We start from the raw sequence: 10874 nt of genomic DNA on the forward strand, positions 1-10874 counted from the left end.
AAAAGGCAATCAGGTTGGTCTGACATGACCTGCCCCTAATGAAACCATGCTGGTTGCCCTTGAGCATCATCTCTGAGGCCGGCCCATCGCAGATGTGCTCCATGATGATCTTCTCAAAGATCAGTGGGGAGGGAGGAAGGTGAGCGGGCAGGGAAGGGGGAGGGTTGGGAAGTGGGGGGAAGCCCTGCTGTGAGGTGGAGGCAGGAGGGGGAAGGGAACCCCTGCACCAGAGGCTGGAGGAAGAGGCAGTGGTGGCAGAGGGAGTCTTTACATGGCTGGCCCTGAAAGGTGAGCCGGGGGGAGGGGAAGGGGGGCCATGTAAACACTCCCTGAAATTCATCATTATTGATGGGCAATTAGCTAGTTTTTATACATTTACTGCTCCTGGAAAGATAGAGATCAATTTCTGAAACTGTTCTGCTGTTTAGAATTGTAATCATCTAAAATGCAGGAGCTTGTCTGGTATAGAAGGTTAGGGCAGGAGAGGTATCATATTTGCATTTGCATCTGCAGCTTACCTTTCCTCCCATGAATTCTCACAGGTACTCATGCTGACTGAATGCTGTAGGCCTGATCCAGAAAGGTGTGAACTGCCTTTTGGCCTTAAGGGGAGTGGTCAATTTTCCTAGATTGGCTCAGCAACTTGTAGAATTGTGCTCTATGTCCATGGTAAACTTTGAGTCCAAGAACGATCCTTTATATTTCAAGTCAAGGTCTGGCAGCCCATTGGGTTAAGGGACACCAGTTATTATCTCAACAGCATGCAAGGGAACAACCGATCTAAGCATCATATCTGGTCACCCATTTACAGTTGCAAAAGCTGGAGGCAGCCTTCCAAGAAGGGCTTGAACTCACACCTCCAAGTCATAGTAGAACCCTGTAAACGCTCTGCTCTGTGGGCTTAGGTTAGAAGCAAGCTAAAAAATGGTTTATCTTTAGAATACTTTTTCTTACTCTCTAAGTTCTACAAATTAATAAAAAAATTAAAATTACCACTCAGAAGAAGCACAGCAGATTTAGATATCTGCAGCATATGAGAAGGAGTTAAACTAGGGGAGCTTGGAATGGAGTTATTCTCTTCAATCTGCAGGATTTGTATATCATAGTTTTGATATGGACAGATGGAAGAAATGCGACTACTGTGGTTTCCATTCTTCCAGATCAAAGGGACATAGTGATTAAGTTTTGAAAATTATGGCACTGAGGATTTGTGGCAAGCTGCCATATTTCCTCAGCTACACTCTACCAAGACAGCACTTAGTAATCAATACTGATGACAGATGAGTCCCAATGGCATTTTTTAAAGTTCTGTGTCTTTATTTTTCTGATTCTCACAAAAAATCAGCATACACTCCAGAACCTTCTGGTTTAACTTTACCTTGTGCTGTTATGACTAGTGGCAGATATGACTAACTAGAAAGAGGGTAAAACTTGAAAATCTCAATGTACCTTGGTGGTTTGCATAAAATCACCATTGCTTTTTTGTTTCTGCAAATCAGCATTGCCTGTAGGGCTGTGAAATTATGCAATCTTCATCAATTTTGATGGCTTGAGTAAAATGGAAAGCAGCAGCCAAGGGCACTGGAATACTGCAAAGATCTTGGGTGGTTTGATAAATAACTTGGGATCACTCATTTTTTGGCTGTGATCAATGACAAATTTGAGGTAAAATATCCCAAAAATGACAAGGGTTAAAAGCTCATACTTTTCAAAACAATACATAACAATATCTCTTCTTGCATTAGTGGTTCATGAGGTATCAGATTTCAAAAATCATATTTCAGGCTGAAAAAGGCACATGGTTTCTACTATGTTCTTAATTTCTTTTTCCATGGAGAGATATAATTTTGTTGGGGTTCCTTCAGGACATTTTTGTCTATAAATCTTCCACCAAAGTAATATTGGTGAGCCCTCAGGAAGAGAAGCATAAGGGTTGGGAAAATATGATATTTACATTTGGCTGTGTTTTGTAGTTTGTGTACATTTCCTCAAAGACTAGAAAACACTACCATATGATATGGTTATATTTTCCAGTAAGCAACGCCACTAACTTGGACATGTGGCCTTGCATTATGACTTAAACGTTGTTCAAAAATACCCTGAGACACAACCAACCCAGAATGACAGCCTAATCTTACAGGAAGTGGTTTTACTGAGGTCTTTTAATAAGTAAAAGCATATGATGAGACAACTCTTACCTCAAAAATATAATCCTTTCCATCCTTGCCATGTACAGCTTTGACAGCACAGATATCCAAACCACCAAACAGTTCAGAACAGGTGTCAACCCAGAGCTTGTATCTGTTGAGTGAAAAGAACATTTCTATGAGTCTCATCCTATCTTTCATCTATTATCCACCAAATATGCACTCAAGGTGGTCAATGCTACACTTATAAATAAATCATTTAACAGTGAAACTGTCGAATAGTTCTTTATACAGAAGTCTTATACAGTTCAATAGAAAATGATATAGAGAGTTGGAATTCAGTCTATAGAATTTAATAGAACGTCTATAGCAGGGGTGGGCAAAATGGCAGACTTGGCTGGCAGCTGGACTCCATTTCCCAGCAGCCCCTGCGTATGTGGTTAGGCCAGTTTCCACGGAGATGACAGGAGCAGCAGGGCCATAACTGTGGGAGGCCAGGGTTTCTGGCCCAAGCAGTGCTGGCAGGGTATGCGGCTGGGTGAAGAGCTGCTCCAGGGCCAGGGCTAGGATTCTGCAGCAGTGACAGCGTGGTCCAGAGCCAGGGCAGAGCTGTGATCTGCTGCTTACGTGCCCCTGCCTGGTGCGTGAGAGGAGCAGATCACAGCTCTGCCACAAGATCCCAGCCCTTGTCTCAGCCCTGGCTCTGGAGCAGCTCCCTGCCAAGCTGTGTGCCTCACCAGTACTGCTTGGGCTGGTTTCCCTGGCTATGCTATCACAGCCCTGCTGCTCCTGGTATTTTCATGGAAACCAGCTGCTGTGATGCAGGCAGAAGCTGCTGGGAAATGGAGTATGTTGTGGAGCCAATCCCTTTGCCCACCCCTGATCTATAGTATTGTAATGTAAGAATGATATGGGTTTTAAAAATAACTTAGTAAGTCAACAAGGTTTGAGATGCCAAATTAATTATTATACCTGTTACATTTTACAGGTTATTCCATATGGGATATAGTATTGATTCAGCATTCTTTAATATTTTAGATAGCATAGTATACTAAACTGGACATTTTTAGATTCAAATACATTCCTCTTGCATTTTTTTTAAAGTTTTTATCTTCAGAAAAATAGATTGTTACAATACCCTTTGATCCTGTTTGATAGTCTTCCTCTACAACAAGTAGTAAATATGAGGTAAAGTTCTTAATATAAGAAAGGTTTTTCCATTTGATGCTCCTTACAATGGAAAGCATGGGTAACTGACTAGTGAATTAATATAGGATTTTCTTGCCCGAAAAAAAGAGTAAAGCAATTGCTGCACAGAGTATGGAAGGACTGAATAGAGGATATAGGGAATCACACAATTCTACTGTGCATGCATCTGTATTCTGTCTTCAGTTTTTAGTATTCAGCTTTAAATGAAGAACCATGAGTTGAGTGCAAGATGGCACTTGTCCTAGAATTTTTATTTACAAAAACTCTCTACACATAGCCCACGGACCTTCATGGTACAATCTTGAAATGATGCACGGCGCCAAATATCACAGCTCTCCCAATCCATGGACTTACAACTCTCATTTTTACATTTAAACTGAAGAGAAACTTATATTTTAAACAATATATTTATCATGTACTTTCCCTGCATTAGTCAATGATAAAATATTTACATTGAAGTGAGACCTATTCTTTTTACTGCCTATCTCCTCCTCTTTCTTGATCTAGCCTCTTGCTCATAATAATGACTGTCACATCACAGTAATTTACGTTAAAAAAAAACCTGATGCAATTAAAATGGGATGTTGATATTGTTGTAGAATTTCAGGGAAAGAGAGTCTGGACTGTAAGAGACAAATCTTTTATTCAAAAATAAATATTTTCAGTAACAATATACTTTCCAAGTAAATCTATTGTACATTCTGTGTACTTTTTTATTTCAAGTATGTTCCAGTGGAAAGGCTTCTTCTTTAAGCAAAATATTGTCCACTAAAATTTGTACATGTTTAAAAATTCCAGATGGGAACATTTTGTAATGTATAATTTGCTGTTTTTCGTTTGGGCAAAATATTTTTCTCTAAAACTAGTGATGTTTGGATGCTGGTCAGTTGCAACATCTCTGGATATACTCACTGTTCTGATAGCATCCACTTATTTATAAATAGTTTTTGCCTTGTATCTGTGCAGAGTTTTCAAGAACGAACCAGTAGGTTGTTCAGGAGGTCAGGAAGCAGAAAATGTGGTGTATGGGTGAACATAGGAATAGACTACTTAGTAGCAAGAGAAAGTTTAACCCAAGTTAAGGAAAAGTTGTTGATAGATGCATGATAGGAAAACTTTAAAACAACAGGTGAAAAAGTCTGCTGGGGATAAGACCTTGGTCTTGATGCAAAAGTGTCCTGAGAGAATCCCAGGTGACTCCAAGGCAAGTGCACAGTTTTAGATTTAGATTTAAATTTTGACTTGTCTAGGCACGCTTATATCCTTTTATGTCATTTAATGGATTTTTTCAGAAGAAATTAGGACCTTCATTTAGTAGTAGTAGCACCAGAATCAGAAATGTGGCTTTTAATTAAGTTAAAAAGGAACTTAATTAAGCTTCTAATTAACTCCTATATGAAGCTGTACTTACTTATCTGACATAGCAATTTGTTCCAACATTGCAGAGCCAGTATTTGTCTTCCAGTTTCCAGATATGGAAGTCCGCCTGAGTGAGAAAAAATGACAGACAATCAGGATTTCTATGTTTTCACTCTTTCTTTTTCAAGTTGTTCTTGTTCCTACATGAATTCATACGAACAGCTATCTCATTCTTCAATCCTGCAGTTTGCACTAGAATATCCAATGTATAAAACATAAGTCTCCATAAAATGCAGTGCATAGATGTTATAAAGTATGGAAATGGCAATTTTATTTCCTTCACACCCTTTTACATATTCACATCTACAGGTGCTTAGGACAACTGTTACTACTCAGCTGTGATACTAGTAAAAGATTATAATTAAATTGCTGACACACGTAAAATGGCTACAAGTATAAAACTGTGGTTGTACAAATATCTCCCTCTCTTGGCTTCCATGGTGACCAGCTTTAAAAGGAGGACTGAAGAGGGGCCAAGATAATATCTAATTTATGGCCTGATGGTTTGTGTATTGAGCTGGAGAGCAGCAGATGTAGGATTAAACCCATCTAAGTGAAGGAGGACTAGAACCTCATGGTGAAAGTGCCTTAACTACTCAGAAGTTGGGCTAGAACGTGGAAGGATCCTCCTCTTCCACCCCTGCTTTTGTCTGGTTATGATTTTTGGACTTATGCTTGGTCACATATTGTGTCCACACTGCCTGTGGAGCAGAATTAAAAACTGTATATAAATGCCCAAATGGCAGGTTTATGGCTGGAATTGCCATTCAAGGCACATAAAGTGAACCTAGGTTCTGCCTTTTGTGTTAATCTCTGAGCAAGGTGAATTTTTTCCAACAGTAACCTTATTTTTGGACTTTATCTAACATCCTTAATTTTCTAAGTGATACTGTCTTAAATATACTCTGAAGGAGTAGTCAAAATTACTTTGGTAATGGATCTCACCACTATTAAGTCTCTCAGAAGTCAAAGCCCAACAAAGAACAAAAGTCCAGTTATGGGCACTGCACTTCAACAGGGACGTGGAAAAACTAGAGAGGGTCTAGAGAAGAGCCACCCATATGATGAGGGACTTTCAAGACAAGCCATAAGAGGAGAGACTGAGGGACTTGGGCCTCTTCAGCATATAGAAGAGAAGGCTGAGAGGTAAATTGATAGTGGTTGACCGCTACATCAGGGTAGTACATCAAGAACAGTGAACAGTGGTTGACTAGGGCTGTTAAAAGCTTCAGATCGCAGTTCAGATCGCAATTCAGATTCGGAGATGATTCAGACAATTCAGAGGCCGAATTTATGAATCCAAATTGAATTGCTAGAAGCTTTAGGCTTTGCAAATTGATTTGGAGCTTCCGAATAGATTCGGAAAAGATTCGGAAAAGATTCGGCGATTTGGTCGTAGGGTATAATGAGGAATCAATGAAATAGCTATAACTTTTGTTGTTTGTTGGCTAATTTGGATGAACCTTGCAAGGGTAGTAGTCTCTGCTAAGAGCATGAAGCCTGCCAAGTTTCAAGGTGATAGGTGCAGGGGTTTCTGGGAAACTGCACCTCAAACTGCTGACAAGTAAAATTCATGATGTAGATGACACTGTGTGTATGTTAAGGCACAGGGGGGTGAAAACCGCAGGCCTGCTAAGGCCTACTGTGGCCACAAAGCCTGCAAGCTGTCAAGGAGATAGGTGCAGGGGGAGTCTGGGTTCTGGGGCCCTGCATCTCTGGCCACAGGCAGGCAAAACTCGGGGCATGGGTGCTTGTGGGACTGTGTGTATGTTCGGGTGCACCCTTTCTGGTGCTGGGGCTTCTGCATAACACAGCAGTATGCCCCCATGAGGTCTTCTCCCCCACAAACTCATGGACTCAATATACACAGTGGAATTCTGACACACTGCAACCTGCTGAAGATCTGACTCCCCAGGTACCTCTGCACTTTTACCAGTACTGTTACATCCCCCTTCCACCCCCCACCTCAGCCCCAGCCTATCCCTCACCCCCTGATGTCTCCATTTCCATTTTCAATGACTGACTTTTTTTCCTGCATTGTATGCCAGGCCAGCCTCTGGCTTCTTTACTATTTCTTTCATCCAGGTCTAGGAGACACACCAACTGCAGGTGCTTCCTCAGCCTGACAAAGGGTTTTTCAACCCAAAAGCTTCCTAAGATATATTTTTCTATTTCATTTTTTTCCATAATAAACATAATAAACATCAAAACACAAGATAAGCCATCACACACCATGAGTAACATATATCCAACAAAACATCTTTACTTAGAATCATAGAAATCATAGAAATCATAGAAAATTAGGGAAGGAAGGGACCTCAGGAGGCCATCTAGTCCAACCCTCTACTCAAAGCAGGTCCAGCCCCAACTTGATCATCCCAACCAAGGCTTTGTTTAGCCTGGTCTTAAAAATCTCCAAGTATGGAGATTCCATCACCTCTATGGGTACCTTGTTCCAGTGTTTTACTACCCTCTTAGTGAGAAAATTCTTCCTAATATCTAACCTAAACGTCCCTTGCTGCAACTTTACACCATTGCTCCTTGTTCTGGCATCTGCCACCATTGAGAACAGTCCAGCTCCATCCTCTTTTGAACCCTGCTTCAGGTACCTGAAGGCTGCTATTAAATCCAGCCTCAGTCTTCTCTTCTTTAAACTAAATGAGCCCAGTTCCCTCAGTCTGTCCTCAGAAGTCATGTCCCCCAGCCCCTGAACCATTTTTGTTGCCCTCCACTGGACTGTCTCCAATTTGTCCACATCCTTTCTGTAGTGGGGAGCTCAAAACTGTACACAGTACTCCAGATGGGGCCTCATCAGTGCTGAATACAGGGGAATAATCACTTCCCTTGACCTGCTGGCAACGCAACTACCAGTGCAGCCAAGGATACCGTTAGCCTCCTTGGGAACAAGGGCATGCTGTTGGATCAAATTCAGCTTATTGTCCACTGTGACCCCCAAGTCCTTTTCTGCAGATCTGCTGCTCAGCCAGTCAACCCTCAGCCTGTACGGGTGCATGAGATTGTTCCATCCTAAGTGCAGGATTTTGCACTTGTCTTTGTTAAACCTTCTTTTGGCCCAATCCTCCATTTTTTCTAGGTCACTCTGAATCCTAGTCCTACCCTTCAGCATATCTACTACTTCCCCCATCTTCGTGTCATCTGCAAACTTGTTGAGGGTGCACTCTATGCCATCTGCCAGGTCATTGATGCACCTTTCTCCTTGATGAAGACATACTTCTTGCTGTCAATCCCTTTATAAAAAGAAAGGCCCTATGACAGTTCCATCTGGGTACCTTTGGTGCTGCTGGTGCTATTGTTGTTGAGCCAGCTAAGTTATTTTGACCTGTTGTTGTTTACAGTGGTGGACTGGACTAAGGCTGTAGGGAAGGAGGAGTCCTCATGGGGGCACACTGCTGTGTTGTGCAGAGGTCCCAGTGCCAGGAAAGGTGCACCTGAACACACACACAGTCCCACAAGCACCCATGCCCCTAGCTTTGCCTGCCTGCGGCCAGAGGTACATGGCCCCAGAACCCAGACTCCCCCACAACCCGCACCTATCTCCTTGACAGCTGGCAGACTTGTTTCATCCCCCTGTGCCTTAACACATACACAGTGTCACCAATGTCATGAGTTTTGCTTGTCAGCAGTTTGAGGTGCAGCTTCCCAGAAACCCCTGCACCTATCTCCTTGAAACCTGGTAGACTTTGTGGCCTCAGCAAGAGCTACCATCCCTGCAGTTTTCACCATGCTGTGGCTTAACACACACGTGACATGAGTTTTGCTTTCAGAACTTTGAAGTGCAGTTTCTCAGAAACCCGTGCACCTATCACCTTGAACCTTGGAAGGCTTCATGCCCTCCGCATGCTGGCAGGTGCTACCACCCTTGCAAGTTTCATCTGAATCAGCCAAGAAACAACAATGTTATAGATATTCCATTGATTCCCCATTATACCCTATGGCTGAATCTCTGAATCTCTCCAAATCTTTTCTGGATAATTTGGCTGAATCGAACCAGAAAAGTGATTCGAATCTCTGAATCAAATTGGATGAATCTGAAAAGGCCAAATCTGAATCCGAATTGAATAGTTGCCTATTCGCAGAGGCCTATTGTCCACCAGGGCACCCCTGGGGAAGACCAGGAACAATGGATACAAAGGATGAAGGATCCACCTCCAAGAAGGAATATTCTGCACTGGTCCGAACCTGCAGAGAGCAAACCAGGAAAGCCAAAGCTGCGATGGAACTCCAACTGTCTACAGGTATCAAGGACAAAAATGTCCTTTTTTAGATATGCGGGGAGCTGGAGACAAAGCAAGGGCAACATTGGACCCCTGCTAAACCATATGAGTCAACTGACAACTGATGCCCAGGAAAAAGCCGACTTGCTAAATGGGCCTTTCACCAGCCCCATGGGATGCCCCTGCCCATTACGGGATGGGAAGCCCTGGGTGAGGGAGATTCTTTACCCTCCATCAATGCTGACTTTGTGAAGGAACACCTTGAGAGGCTGGATACCTTCAAGTCAGCTGGCCCTGACAACCTACACCCCAGGGTATTCAAGAAGCTGGCGAGCATCATAGCCCAACCTCTGGCATGGATCTTTGAGAACTCCTGGTGCTCTGGTGTAGTGCCCAAAGACTGGAAGAAGGCCAATGTAGTGCCTATCTTCAAGAAAGGGAGGAAAGTGGATCCAGCAAACTATGGGCACATCAGCCTGACCTCAATTTCTTGGGAAGGTCTTAGAAAAGTTTATTAAAGAGGCCATCCACAGGTTTGTTGTGGGTAGGTCTTGCTTGACCAATCTTATTTCCTTTTACAACCAGGCATCCTATCACCTGGACAAGGGGGAAGAGATTGATGTCATATATCTTGACTTTAAAAAAGACTTCAATCTGGTATCCCATGATCACCACTTAGCAAAAGTAGCCAGCTGTGGCCTCAGCATCACCACGATCCACTGGCTGGGGAATTGGCTCCATGGTCAGACCCAGAGGATGGTGGTTGATGGAAGTGAATCACTGTGGTGCACTGTGACCAGGGGGGTCCCTCAAAGGGTCCTTGGGCCTATATTAGTCAACATCTTCATTAATGATGTGGACATTGGAGTCAGAAGTGGACTGGGCAAGTTCGCCAATGACATCAAACTCTTGGGTAAAGCATCCACACCTGAGGACAGGAAGGCGATCTAAGCTGACCTTGACAGGCTCAGCAAATAGGTGGACGAGAACCTGATGATGTTTAACACTGAAAATGCAAGGTTCTCCACCTTGGGATGAAAAACCCACAGCATCCTTATAGGCTTGGCAGTGCTATGCTGACTAGCACTACAGAAAAAAGGGACTTGGAGGTCATGATTGACCACAAGATGAACATGAGCCTTCAATGTGATGCTGCAGCTAGTAAAGTGACCAAAACACTGGCTTGCATTCATAGATGCTTCTCAGGCAAATCCCAGGACGTCATTCTCCCCTTGTACTCAGCCTTGGTGAGGCTGCAGCTGAAGTACTGCATCCAGTTTTGGGCCCCACAATTCAAAAAGGATGTGGAGAAGCTTGAGAGAGTCCAGAGGAGAGCCAAGTGCATGATCAAAGGTCAGGAAAACATAACTTATAATGAGAGGCTGAGAGCTATGGAAATCTTCAGCCTGGAAAAGTGCAGCCTCAGGGGTGATCTGGTGGCCACCTATTAGTTTATCAGGGGTGCTCACCAGGATCTGAGGGAACACCTGTTCACCTGAGTGCCCCAAGGGATGACAAAATTGAATGGTCACAAACTCCTCCATGACCATTTCAGGCTGGATGTAAGGAAGAACTTCTTTGGTGTCTGAGCCCCAAGGTTTGGAATAGACTGCCACCGGAGGTGGTTCAAGCACCTACTTTGAATGCCTTCAAGAAACATTTGGATGTTTACCTTGCTGGGATCCTAAGACCCCTGCTGACTTCCTGCCCCTGGGGCAGGGGGCTGAATTCAAAGATCTTCTGAGGTCCCTTCCAGCCCTAATGTCTATGAATCGATTTCATAGATTTCATAGACATTAGGGCTGGAAGGGACCTCGGGAGATCATCGAGTCCAGCCCCCTGCCCAAAGGGCAGGAAGTCAGCT

At 43.3% G+C, this 10874-nt stretch overlaps 1 protein-coding gene across 1 annotated transcript in view; it reads right to left on the reverse strand.

Annotated features, from left to right (window-relative positions):
- SYN2 (synapsin II) overlaps nucleotides 1–10874 on the reverse strand; it is a 306075-nt gene that overhangs the window by 85390 nt on the left and 209811 nt on the right. Inside the window, exons 8-9 of the mRNA XM_019537021.1 lie at nucleotides 4768–4842; nucleotides 2199–2301 (exon numbers count right to left, since the gene is read on the reverse strand). Coding sequence (XP_019392566.1) covers nucleotides 2199–2301; nucleotides 4768–4842 — 178 coding nt within the window. The remainder of the gene's footprint in view (nucleotides 1–2198; nucleotides 2302–4767; nucleotides 4843–10874) is intronic.

The sequence above is a fragment of the Crocodylus porosus genome, unplaced genomic scaffold (assembly GCF_001723895.1).
Source record: "Crocodylus porosus isolate Cpor-Errol unplaced genomic scaffold, CroPor_comp1, whole genome shotgun sequence".
In the NCBI taxonomy this organism is placed as follows: domain Eukaryota; kingdom Metazoa; phylum Chordata; order Crocodylia; family Crocodylidae; genus Crocodylus; species Crocodylus porosus.